Genomic DNA, 12,313 nt, shown 5'->3' on the forward strand with positions numbered 1-12,313 from the left:
GCTTTATGTACAGGAGTGATAAAAGTGAATCAACATTAGCGCTTTGATGGGACAGTTGATTTGACACCTGACTGTATGCAAACGTTTATAAAATATCAGTGAAATTATAACACATTATAACATCTCAACTTTAATTCAGGATGTTTAACAGAATATTGCTTAGAAAATGTTGGACTTACTTATCCAAGCTCAAAAGGAACTGGAGCATTGACTAATAAGTATGTTCATGGCCAGCTGTGTCCTCACGATTTCATATATTAAAGACATAACAGATCTGGAGTTGGTTCCAAGTGTTTCTAACTGTTCCTCTTAATGTGCAGGTATTTAATGCAAATGAGGCCATCCAAAATTTTGAGTGGCCAGAAAATAACTGCAAGTTCCAAAAAGTGAGTTATTACATTATTTTGTCAAACCTCTTGAAGACGACACTTCAGTCATGATACTGTTTGCTTCATTTTGAATCCACTGTGGTGGTCTACAGAAGCAAAAATATGAACACTGTGTCATTGTGAGCTGAATGTATACTATGAGTCTGCAAAGACATGGATGCAAACTGCAGCTTCACTAGCTAATTGAAGCATACAACCTCAAGATAGTAGTTCTAGTTGATTGTTAGTATTGTTGATAAATGCGACGTATAATATTTTTATGGCCATGGGTCCCTGTTCCTTGCTCAAGAGCATTTGAAAAGTACATTTTACCATGTGGCTTTGCGAGAGTTCAAACCAAGTAAATGAAACCTGTTTAATCAAATAGACTGTTGGCAGTTATGAAGTCCTTCTGTCGTATAGGTGATTGATTTGCAGGCCTGCGTTTCTCTTTTCTTTGAGGGTGAGGAAGCCTTTCTTTCAAGACGCAACCTTAGACCTGCCTCTTAGATGTGAATGATTGACAAGGAAAGAAAAAATGGGGTCATGGCAGTGTTATTGAGCCTTTTTTCCCCCTCTCTTTCAAGGCACCCCGCTGGAACCCTGATTATTGTAGTGACCTAACGCTGTTGTTTATGCAGAGCTTTAATTGTCCTTCACGTTCCATTGTGTAACTGTGCAATGACAATCGGTCACGGGCTACTTGAAGCTGCCTGTGGAAATACTACATTATAAGCTTCATTCATGAGTGGGTCTTGACCTAAATTAGTTTATGGGCTGCAGTTAAAAGTGTAAGTAGAGGCTCTACAGTGCTGTAAACTAATCTTGAATGATCATAGGCTGAAGATAAAAGAAAATGCGTGTATTGAATTTATTTAGCAATGATGTGCTGCTGCCATGCACAGGAATGTTTTGTGCTACAGCAGGTGTACTTTGTGAGTCGTTGTACATTTGTGTTTGAGTATTTGCGCAAGTTTAAATTTAGACATGTGGGCAGCATACTGCCACTGTTTGGGAATAAGCTAGCTACTGTTTGCTCATTACTCAAGCTGCACTATGTGTGTTTGCAAATGGTTACTTTGCCCCATTTGATTATCAAGCCTGCGAACAACTGGCAGTAGATATATTGTATGCTCACTGACATATAGCTTTATAGTAATGTTAGCTTTTACCATCAGCTGCTACAATATAAAGTGTGTGATAGAATCAACAATTGTAATGCTCATAGTCACAAAGTAGTTTAAGGGAATGAAGCAGATAATTGTTGTAGGTACAGCCTGATTTTAGAAGAAGCTCAGCCGTCCTAACTCGAGATACAGTAACATCATATTTAATGTGAACTAAAACATGTAAGATGCACATATAGGAAAAGGTAAAAATACATAATAGACAATTTTTAAAAAGAAATCTTCAGATTGCCATAAAAAGTGGTCAGTGAACATTTTTTGTTTTGTTTTTTTCTTTTTTTTTTTACAAAACATGGGGCCAAAAATGTCAAGAGCAGAACCTAATGGAAGTAAATTCATACATACTGATTTATTTTTATTTATTTATTTTTTTTTGGGGGGGGGGGGGTATACAGACTCGAAAGAGAAATGCCGTCATTTAATGACACAACGTAAGATAATGTGTGGCTTCCGTCTGTGGCATGTAGAAGGCAAAAGCATGTGTAAACTTGTCTGCAGACAGTGAGAGCACAAAGAATGTCCTGTGAAATGCCTTTCTTTAAAATGTCACACGCTGAAATTGCCTCTTTATGCAGTTATGATATCATGTATAGAAATAGAGGCTGGATAGATTATGATAAATTGTCTTTTTTTTGACATTTATTAAGTCACTCATTTGTTTTGTAACTGTATGAACTCAACACCAAAATGTGTTTGTCTCATTCAGCCTGTGTCACTGCTGTAGCCAGCCTGTCAGCATCATGATTGGGTTTTAGAGGAAAATGCCAACTTTCATAAATTTCCTCATGGGCTGAGGAAATGAGTCCAAGGACAGTTCTTCCCTTCTTTCCATCTCCGCCCTCTCTCCTATTATTATTCATCATATTCATGCTATTGTGTTGTGCTAATCACACCATTTACTCGTGTGTGTGTGTGTATGTTAACTGAAGGCGGGCCCTAATTTAGCACAAGTAGTCAGAATACACATATTGGTGGGATTTTGCTGAAACCTCAGAGTTCAAGTGGCAATCTTTGCTGTCATTACTATACATGAATCATATTTTCACTGATGCCTTGAGTGTTTACGTGAATTTTAAGACATTCAAACTAAAATTGTTGTTTAAAAACTCTTTAGCCTACTGGTCCTCACATCAGATGTCTCCCTTCTTCCACATAGAGGTCTATAGATGAGTGAAATTGAGGGTTCCCATCCTTGCAGTAACAGGATCAATGACTCTGGCATGCTGGTTTAAGACTGAAGGTCTCCAGTGTCACTGTGTGATTTGTTTGCTTCGTTCATTAGCTCTGGTCAAACGTCTGACATACAGCTGTTGTTTGTTTGCTTAGCGCTGGAACGTTCTAACCTCCTCCTCAAGTCCTTTATGCGCTGTTTACACCTCCAGCCTTCTCCTCTCCCTTCACTTTCTTGTTTTTCTTTTTTTAATTCTTTCTTCACCTCTTTCTCAATGCATCTGTTCTCCTCTGAGGTTGGATCAAGTACGTTTTTCATACTCGCATCCCAGAATCTTTTTTTTTTTTTTTTTTTTTTTTTTTTTTTTTAACTGCAACTAAGTTAAACATATTACATTTGTTCAGCAATACATTAGCCTTAATTGTCATTTTGGTTGTATTTTAACATGAATTATCTCTCCATTTAAATCCAGAACCTACTTTGACCAAACTCTGTCAAACTTATGAAAACCATATCATTCTTTTTAATTCATAGGACCTTTATTATAACGGATCATTACAGATTTCACTTAATAATTTTTCATTTGTTGGATTTTATGAATAGCATTTATGGTATAGAATAGAATAGTCCTTAATATTAGAATATTCCTTAATATAATATATAATATTTAAGTAAAATGTCACTATGTATCACCCAGCCTTTGCTAAATGGAATCCATGAACCTGGGCTGTGATAAACATGCTGGGTATTTTAGCTCTCTGCTTGCCTGTGGTCTCTCACAGCGTGAGCGTTGCTGAATGGATTCGATATGGGCCACAATGTTTGCTGGGAGACTCTTCCTTTCAACGGGGCCGCAACAAAAGAGTCATTATTGCCTAAAGTGCCACAGGCTTTATATAATAAGGGTCCTTCAGTTGGTCCAGTCTCCACTCTTCACAGCCATGCCACGACTAGCTGCAGTACACATAGTGTATGAACAGTTACAATTTTTTTTTTGTTGGAGGCTGGGCTAAATGTCTTTGTACTCCTTTTTACTTATCTTTTCTATTTTTGGGGGGGGGAAATTTGCTTTAAACTAACTTTTTTTTCTATGCTCTCTCTCCTCAGTCCTGCTGTTCATATTGATATGAGGTTAAAAGATGAATTCTTATCTAGTCCTAAAACCAATTTTAAAAAAGAATTGACTTGTTAATCTGGTAATCTAGCAACCTGTCTTTAAATACGAGCAAATAAGTAATGACTTAAAACGGTGGTTGGAAGTTCCTTTACCAAAATGTTTGTTTTAATGCAAATAGTGGTACGGTGAACACTGTGATTCATCTGTGTACTTTACTTTGGAATATGAAATGATTTATATGCGTGTCTATGCTGAGTGGGCTTTGGAAATCCTCACTCAATGAGGAAAAAGTCACCCTAAAGCCAGTGGCATACCATGACAAACAGTACATACTGTTTTAATGTATTTAGTACTGGACTCCTGAACAATGTCATGTGACAAGAATCTGTCACACTATTCTGCCCCGACACACACATCTGCATGCACATGCACACCCTACAGAGGCCATGATGAGAGGATGTGCGGATTCCCCTCTTTCATTTGATGCCAAAAGGATGTGTCCGTGAGTGCCTCTGAGGCTGGAAAAGAAGAAGCTCTCTAATGTGTGCACATTCAAATCACCCCGTCTGTCACACGCACAGATGAATACACACGCTTGCCCACAGTCCTTTTCTCTCATACACACATTCACATGCACTCGCAGTCTTGCAGTCCTGTAAGACAGGATAGGATTGGACACGATAGCATGCCTCTGTAAAGATTGCACTGGGATCATCCCTGCTATCCTTAATAGTATTCATGTTTCAGCAGTATTTAACACGCTCTATGTTGCTCTGTTTTCCCTGGTTTAGCAAAAGCACCAGACTGTGCCTCCCATGGGTGCGAGGTTGGCTGTGCAGTGACTCATGATGGGCCTCGTTGCTACTGTGGAGATGGTTACGAGGTTGCTGCAGATGGAAAGAAATGTAAAGGTGGGTGGTGATTTGGCAAATTCATTTTACTTTGGCCTAAGACAAACTGAAAGTAACCATCTGGTTGCTCTGACTTTCTGTTTGCTGACTGCAGGGGACAGCATGTAGAGGTGATTCAACCAGCCTTTGGAAGAGAAGAGAACAGAGTACTGTCTTAAAGTTTCATCATTTACTGTGTGTGTTAATGCGCTTTTTGTGTTTCTTTGTGTAGATTTCAATGAGTGTGGTGTGTATGGAACATGCAGTCAGACATGCACAAACACTGAAGGCAGCTACACCTGCAGCTGTGTGGAGGGCTACCTGCTGCAGCCAGACAACCGCTCCTGCAAAGCCAAAAATGGTGAGGGGGTGGACAGGAATCGACAGAGCCCAGTGATTATAGTTCATGCTGAACCAGGAAATGGATGGCCAAAAAATTATGCACGAGATCGTATTCCTTCCTAATATTTTCTCTCCTCTACTTAAAAATTTGTTAACCTCACCCAGAGCCTGTTGATCGTCTGCCTGTTCTGTTGATCGCCAACCTTAACAACATCCGATGCACCTCCCTGAGCGGCTCCGCGACCCGGGTTCCTTCCATCGCCACCAAACAGACCATGGCTATGGACTTCATCTATGCGGAGGAGACTGTTTGCTGGATAGATGTGGGTGATACTCCCGCTGCCACCCAACTTAAGTGTGCCAGCATCCAAGACCTGAAGTCTGTCAGTAACAACCGCACCATCAACATCTCTCTCAGCCTTCACCGTGAGTAGAAGTTTACAAACAGGAAAAAAAGAATTATTTTTGTTGACATAGTTTATATTTTCCTTGCTAGCTCAAACTCTACTGTAAGCTTGTCTCCTGAAAGCTGCTCAAACCAACTTGAAAGTGCCAAGAAGAAATGCTGAGGCCAACTTTATTTTTCAAAAGATTTTTTTTTCCCTCTAAAGAACAGGGGCACCCTGACACACCACTAAACTATCCCATAGAAGCAATGTGTGTGTAGTAGACTTAGTTATATAATACATACAAGGCTGCCAGCATGCCTTTAGTTATTCTTTGCATACTTCTTGACAGGTAAAAGCAACCTACTGGGAAGTTTGATTCATGTACTGACTGTGCGGAGCTTTTCAGAAGCCTGGAAAAGTATTTTTCCGCTGCTTTTGTTTGACGCATGCTAGTATGATCAGACACTGGTCTCTTACGTGATGGTATTTGGCACTAGGGTTTGCCAGACAAAAGTGCTCTCTGCCTTTTTCTAAGTCTTTCCCAGGACTGTACATTTTGTCCTCTGAGATGTGGTGGATAGGCAGCACATCTGTTTTGTGAAGGTAACATTGTCATTGTGCATTGTCTGAACCCACAGGCTCCGAGTAACAACCAGATGCACACAAATGGGCGTGCACAGTATGCGATTACTTCCTACTGAGAGACTTAGTCATATAATGCTGAAATGAATTATCTGTGATTGCAAGCCTGCCAAGGTCTGTTTTTATTCGCCTGGCTGACAGAGCCGTTACTCTCTAAGAATGGGGGCAGAATTTGCAGACAAAACACAAAAAGCGAGGGCGTGGTTTGCATACTCGTAAACACATACATGCATGTGAGAAGCTTTCCCTTGAGAACCTGGCCCCAGGCGAAGAACCGCAGACATGAAGAAAACAAGTGGAAGATCCGGGGTGTGTAGACCCTGAAGTGTGGGACACAAAACCTGTGTCATGATTGAAAGTGCCTTGGCTTGTATCCACTTCAAATGAAGCTTGTGTAATAGCCGTCACTGTTGACAGCTGGGGCAGAGGCTAGGAGCTTTAGAAACTCTGGGGTTTTTCCAGTCTATTGATTCAGTCATGAGAGTCCCTCATATCCCATCTCTCCCTTATTGTGTTGGCTTTTTGCTGTTGCTTTTTGATCCAGTGCTCTTTTGAACCCCGTCTTCTTGAAAGCACAGCACAGTTATATCGGGGAAAAACGTTTCTGCCAACCTGATGAAACACTGCTGATAAATGTATTTGGCGAGTGCCAGATATCAGATGTCATACTGAAGATACCCGTGGTAGACTCCCTGCAGCTCTCGCCTAAATTTAGGAATCCGTGATCTGATTTGATATAGAAAATGTCCACAGTCACACAGAATATTATTATCATTTTAATTAAAGAGCCAAAACTCACAACTGGTCATGGCAGATGGCTCCTTATTCCTGATCCTGGTTCTCCGGGTTTCTTCCTGTTAAAAGGGAGTTTTTCCTTCCCACTGTCGCCAACTGCTTGCTCATATGGGATCGTCTGATTTGGGGCTTTCTCTCTGTTAGGGTTTTACCTTACAATATAAAATGCATTGAGGTGACTGTGGTTATGATTTTGCAGTATATAAGTATAATTTAATTTAATTGAACCACCAATTTTTCTTTTTCTAGTATGCAAACCCGAGTAAGTGTTGCTGTTTTAAGTGGTCTAAGGGATAAATTATTGTGAGGTGTGGAAGCAGGAGAAACACCAAATGAAATTTAAAGGGAAGGATGAAATTGAGAATGAGAAAATGGAAGGTAGTTATATGATACACCTTGAAGGAATATGTATATGTGCGTGGTCATATCAATGGTATTTACATTTCTCTGTTGGTTTATGTCAGCCTGAACACCCTTTACATTCTTCGAGCTGTCTCAAGTCATGTCCAGTCAGGTCACTTCAGCACGCACACACACACAAACCCAAATACCTTTGAGTCATTCAGCCATTACTTAGTAACATATTATGTTTCATGAAGTGAGGTTTGACACTTTTCATCCATTCTTTTGTTGGATTTGTTTATTGTATATTGTTTTCCTCTGTATCCTTTTTACTGCGATGCTTAAAAAAGAAAGCATTTGGAGATAAGATCGCACCCATACGACCTACTTCAACTCAAAATCGGCTCATAAAACTGGTCCAAACCTGTTCGCTATAGAGGTTTTAACATATTCGCTTCTGCCCTGAACTTTTCCAGATGCTACCCAGAGGAATTTTTTGTGACAATTAAAATAGGCGAATGTGTCAGACCAGGCTTTAAACAAATTTTATCCTTCCAGGTCCCTTAGTGCAGCATCTGTGTAATGTACATTAGACTTAATAAAGGAGGTGATTGTCCAGAGAATAGACAGTAAGGACATGAGCGTGCTGCTTTGTGTCATATCCTGTGAAATCTGGCAGCAACCGTCGCCTAAACCAAACACAATATTTCAGGCAGTAAGTATCTCTCTGACATGGACAATCTCCTGCTGTCCGCTACATGTGTGAAAAGGAAGCTGCAGACAATGTCTGGACCTGATTCACTGGACATTGTCTGGAATTCATGTGTATAAACTGCTTATGTCTGTTCTGTTTAATAGAAGCAGGGATCAGGTGCTCTAGTAATAGTACGCTGGGCAGACTTAGGGATAGCTGTAGGGTTGATGCAGGGTTCACATGAACTGGTTGATTTATAGCTTTTGGGAGCCTGAAAGAGAAGGGCAGATAAGTATACAAAGGTTCCAGATGTGGCCAGCTCTGTCTGCATGTTTAATTCTCCTACTGTGAAGATAAAAGGAGAGCGGAGCCGACCCGTCCCATCCTCTCCACCCTCTAAGCGGAACTCCACAGCAGGGACCAGCACATCTCACCATGTCTGTCTTTCTGATGTTTCCTGTCTCCTTCTAATTTCTCCTTTTTGGGCATCTTTTTCAGAAGGTTTCATGTAAGGTTTTTGTCTTTCATCAGATCTTCTTATCTAGGCAATTACATCTCCTTTTTACTTGTTCCAGGGGGAGATTTGCCATAGTATAACTGCCTCTTAAATAGAGGTCAAATGTCACATCCCTGTAGACAAGCATAATTGCAGTACTCCCAAAACTCTGCTCTTTAGGGGTCAGTGGCAGTTTTGTGCAGATTAATAGGATCTTCTTGGCACAAAGAGGATTATGGAAGCTGAAAAATCACCATCTTTCCTGCTTTGTACTGACATGTAAATATAAGAATACGTTTGTCTAGTTTGAAGAGCTGCTAAGGCTGTGTCCTTGTATGCTTCCTATTTTTTTTAAACCTTTCCTCCAAATCCTTTAAGCTGTAGGTGTAACAGGCAGGAAGAAAAAAAGGGGGTTGTGAGGGTAGAGTGGTTAGATGAGAAGAAAGAGGTGGGTTCATTCAGTTTCCCAGCAAACTTTCCACTTACCAGAAGCTGCATCAGTGGAGACGTCAACAGACTGCCTGGCTCTCTGGAATAAGGGGCTCCGTAGGTTGTTACACAACGCAGCAGTCACTGGGTTGCACAACTGTCTCTGTACTCTGTATATGAATCTAATCAATGCCTTGTGCAGGCATGGTTCCAGCTGGATTTTTGTAGAGGAGTTGGGTTTTAGAAGAGATACCAATGGGAATATCACTATCCCTTTTAACTTCATGAGAAACTTTTTCTTTTGTCAGAATTCTGGTCCTGGTGTTTATGAAACACCCAGGACTGCTGAACTGTTGCCACTTGCATATATTCTTTTGGCCATAATTTTTAGTTTTTAAAGTTTAGCTAATGTATAGTCAGTTTTGATGTATAGTTAGTTAGTCATTTTCTCCTCAATCACATAAAAATGTGTTATTTACAGGATTTCATCAAGCAAACTTCAAATCTCATGTAGTCCTTGCATTTTGAAGTTCTGTGTAGCTTTGATCGAAGCATTGCTGCAGGGTTCCAGTGCAGTTATGTCTTTAAATGCTCAAAGCTTTGGGAGAGGTTGCTGGCTCACTTTCAGATGTGTTAATGCATGCAGCCCAAATTAAAGTTGTCGCTTTCTGATTTTGGTCCCTTTGTTTTGGTCATGCTGTGGTCTCCATCCAAAAACAGTTGTTGGTGTCTAAGATGATTAAATGGGGACATGTTGGCAATTAAAAACAATTAACTGTGATAGATTGGCAAAAACTACAAATCTACTGCAGTCTGTTGACTTCTACATCAAAAGAAATTCACATTAACTTCTTACATAGTTCAGTCAGAACCTCGTAGATTTGAATCCAGAATCCAGTTGTGTTAATTCCTTGCTGCCAAAAGATGCGTTGTGTTTTGTTCTTCAGTGCTGACTGACTCAAACTGATTGCAACATGCTGACAAACTGTCTGCATTTACAAATTGGACAACAGTTATTTACAAACCTTTGCCAATCTGTCTGAGAGGGATTGCAGTCAGTCTGAGTCATAATGTAATTGTTTGGAGACAGGTTGCCTCGAACCAGGTGACCACTGTATGATTGTGAGTGGTTGAATGTGTTTAAGAGTGTTGCACGTTGCATGTGGTGACCAGCAATGCCCCAACTGGACAACTAGTTGATCACCAAAGCTGCTTGCAGTCTGATTGCAAGTAGCTGTGCTGATTGTGGAAAAAATTCAGTGCCATCAGCGGGTAGCTACTTATTTATTTATTTAACTCTAAGTAGCGAGGATATTGCCACCCTACTTTCGGTCTAGTGTGAGAGAGCCATTAGATTTGATCTGTTTACATCCTTTTTAAAAAAGTTTTTTATCAGAGTTTATATTATAATCTAAATGCATATAATGAAGAGTCGGAAATTTTAGCAGATGTTTGGAAAGGCACCTCAGGTTAACACACTTGAAATGGTTAATGGGAGCATATGTAAACAAGAGCAAGTGTGGTCACTTTGATAGTCTGTGTCTGATTAGTGAATTTGTGGTGTGTGTGTATGCAGTCATCTGGTCTTCTTGTAAAGAATATGCATCTGTTAAAACAACCATCTCTTCCCATTAGAAATCAGTGCATCCATCTGAAAAGTTCCTTCCTTAAACTGACTTAAAGCGGACACAAAATTTCGACATCCTTCATGAGAGGCGTTGCAAGAGTTTCGGGTCAGTTTGACACAAATTAGCATTAGCAATCATGCTAAACCCTTGTTTCTGTGCTTTTAAAAAAACCCACAAGTAAGATTTTTTGTTTTATTCCTGCTATGCACACATGCAATTAATGGGTCAGTCAAAAATGATAAAGTTGATCAATGCTGTCAAATCAACAGCCTGCTTTCACTAATAAACGTTACACTTGTCTTACAGTTCATTTTAATAAGTTAATACTTAAAAATCTTACTCAAGAGCATGTCTTCAGACTTGATGTCTGCTAGGGAATTCTGTCTTACTCACTGATAAGAGTTTACAAAGTTTAGAAAGTGCTGGACCTCACCTCTCACTCATAACGCAACACCTTTTCCTTTTCCTTTCCTTCCCTGCACTCTACATGCCTTAATCAAACACAAGTGGAATGTTTGTAATGGACAACCTGCAAGATTACACAATACCCAACATTAATTCATTGCTGCTATTTTTTTTTTTTTTTGTATCAAGTTAGCAGGTATTCTTGGAACGGTTCATGATATAAAATTAAGAGTATTTGGATTTATTGTGGTTTATGACTAAGAGTTATATGACTGTACTCCCACAACCCTGTGTTTTTTCTTTCTTTTTTTATCCTTTTGTTTCATGCTCTCCTCTCCGTCCATCAGATGTGGAGCAGATGGCTATAGACTGGCTGACTGGCAACTTCTACTTTGTGGATGACGTGGACGACCGGGTGTTTGTCTGCAACAAGAACGGCAAAACTTGTGTGACCCTGCTGGACCAAGAGCTGTACAACCCTAAAGGCATCGCCCTGGACCCAGTGATGGGGTCTGTATTTGCCTCCAGGCTCCTTGACTTAAGATTGCCCTCAGTCCTGTTTTAGCACTGCTCAACAGGAAAATGCTGTCTTATGATCAGGCGACATGCTGACCAAGCAGCCAGGCGAAAATCAAAGCACTTTCTCAAGACACAGACCTAGACGGGATCCTTCTTTCCGACATAAATACTTCCATGTTGGTTGTTTCAGGTTCCTGATACTCACAATCTGTTATCTGGTGTAGTTCCTTTTAAAAAGGATCATTTCTCTTTTTTGCAAATGTCTTTAAATAATTTTACTTAATTCCAATGTCTAATACAGTTTTCATAGTTGTGGTCAACTAAATTTATCTAGTCCATTTCCTTTTCTGTAAAACCTTCTGTAATTGAAATCTATCCTCTTCCTCCTGCTACAGAAAAGTGTTCTTCACAGACTATGGGTCTACACCGAGGGTGGAGCGTTGTGACATGGATGGGCAAAACCGCACTAAGCTGGTCGACAGTAAGATTGTCTTCCCCCACGGTATCACTTTGGACCTGGTGAACAGGTTGGTGTACTGGGCTGACGCCTACCTGGATTACATCGAAGTGGTGGACTATGAGGGCAAGAATCGGCACACCATCATCCAGGGTCTGATGGTGAGGATTTGAGGATCAGTGTAACCATAACAAGTACACCTAATCACATCCAAACGCACTCAAGCATAAAGGCCTGTACATGCATCTTATCACCCCGGCTTAGTACTCACAAAACATCTGTTTTCCATATCTCTGATTTAATCGTATGTTTGGAGACAAAGCTCTTTTCCAGTTGTCTCCTGTGTGTCCAGGCAAAGAGTGCATGCCTCTCCTGGGGATAAGTCCTTTTTATTGCCTTGATTGATATTACTTAAAGAGAGTGTGATTTTCCTGGCTAGTGC

General features: G+C 40.3%; 1 protein-coding gene across 2 annotated transcripts in view; it reads left to right on the forward strand.

Annotated features, from left to right (window-relative positions):
* lrp1ab (low density lipoprotein receptor-related protein 1Ab) overlaps nucleotides 1-12,313 on the forward strand; it is an 81,094-nt gene that overhangs the window by 27,397 nt on the left and 41,384 nt on the right. Inside the window, exons 4-8 of one of the 2 annotated variants that reach the window (XM_031746861.2) lie at nucleotides 4,635-4,754; nucleotides 4,966-5,094; nucleotides 5,241-5,501; nucleotides 11,243-11,405; nucleotides 11,810-12,032. In XM_031746861.2, coding sequence (XP_031602721.1) covers nucleotides 4,635-4,754; nucleotides 4,966-5,094; nucleotides 5,241-5,501; nucleotides 11,243-11,405; nucleotides 11,810-12,032 — 896 coding nt within the window. Of the gene's footprint in view, nucleotides 1-4,634; nucleotides 4,755-4,965; nucleotides 5,095-5,240; nucleotides 5,502-10,555; nucleotides 10,596-11,242; nucleotides 11,406-11,809; nucleotides 12,033-12,313 lie in introns of those variants that run through there. The other variant, XM_039604129.1, reaches the window with a different exon arrangement.

This window comes from Oreochromis aureus, linkage group 20 (genome assembly GCF_013358895.1).
Source record: "Oreochromis aureus strain Israel breed Guangdong linkage group 20, ZZ_aureus, whole genome shotgun sequence".
Classification (NCBI taxonomy): Eukaryota; Metazoa; Chordata; class Actinopteri; order Cichliformes; family Cichlidae; genus Oreochromis; species Oreochromis aureus.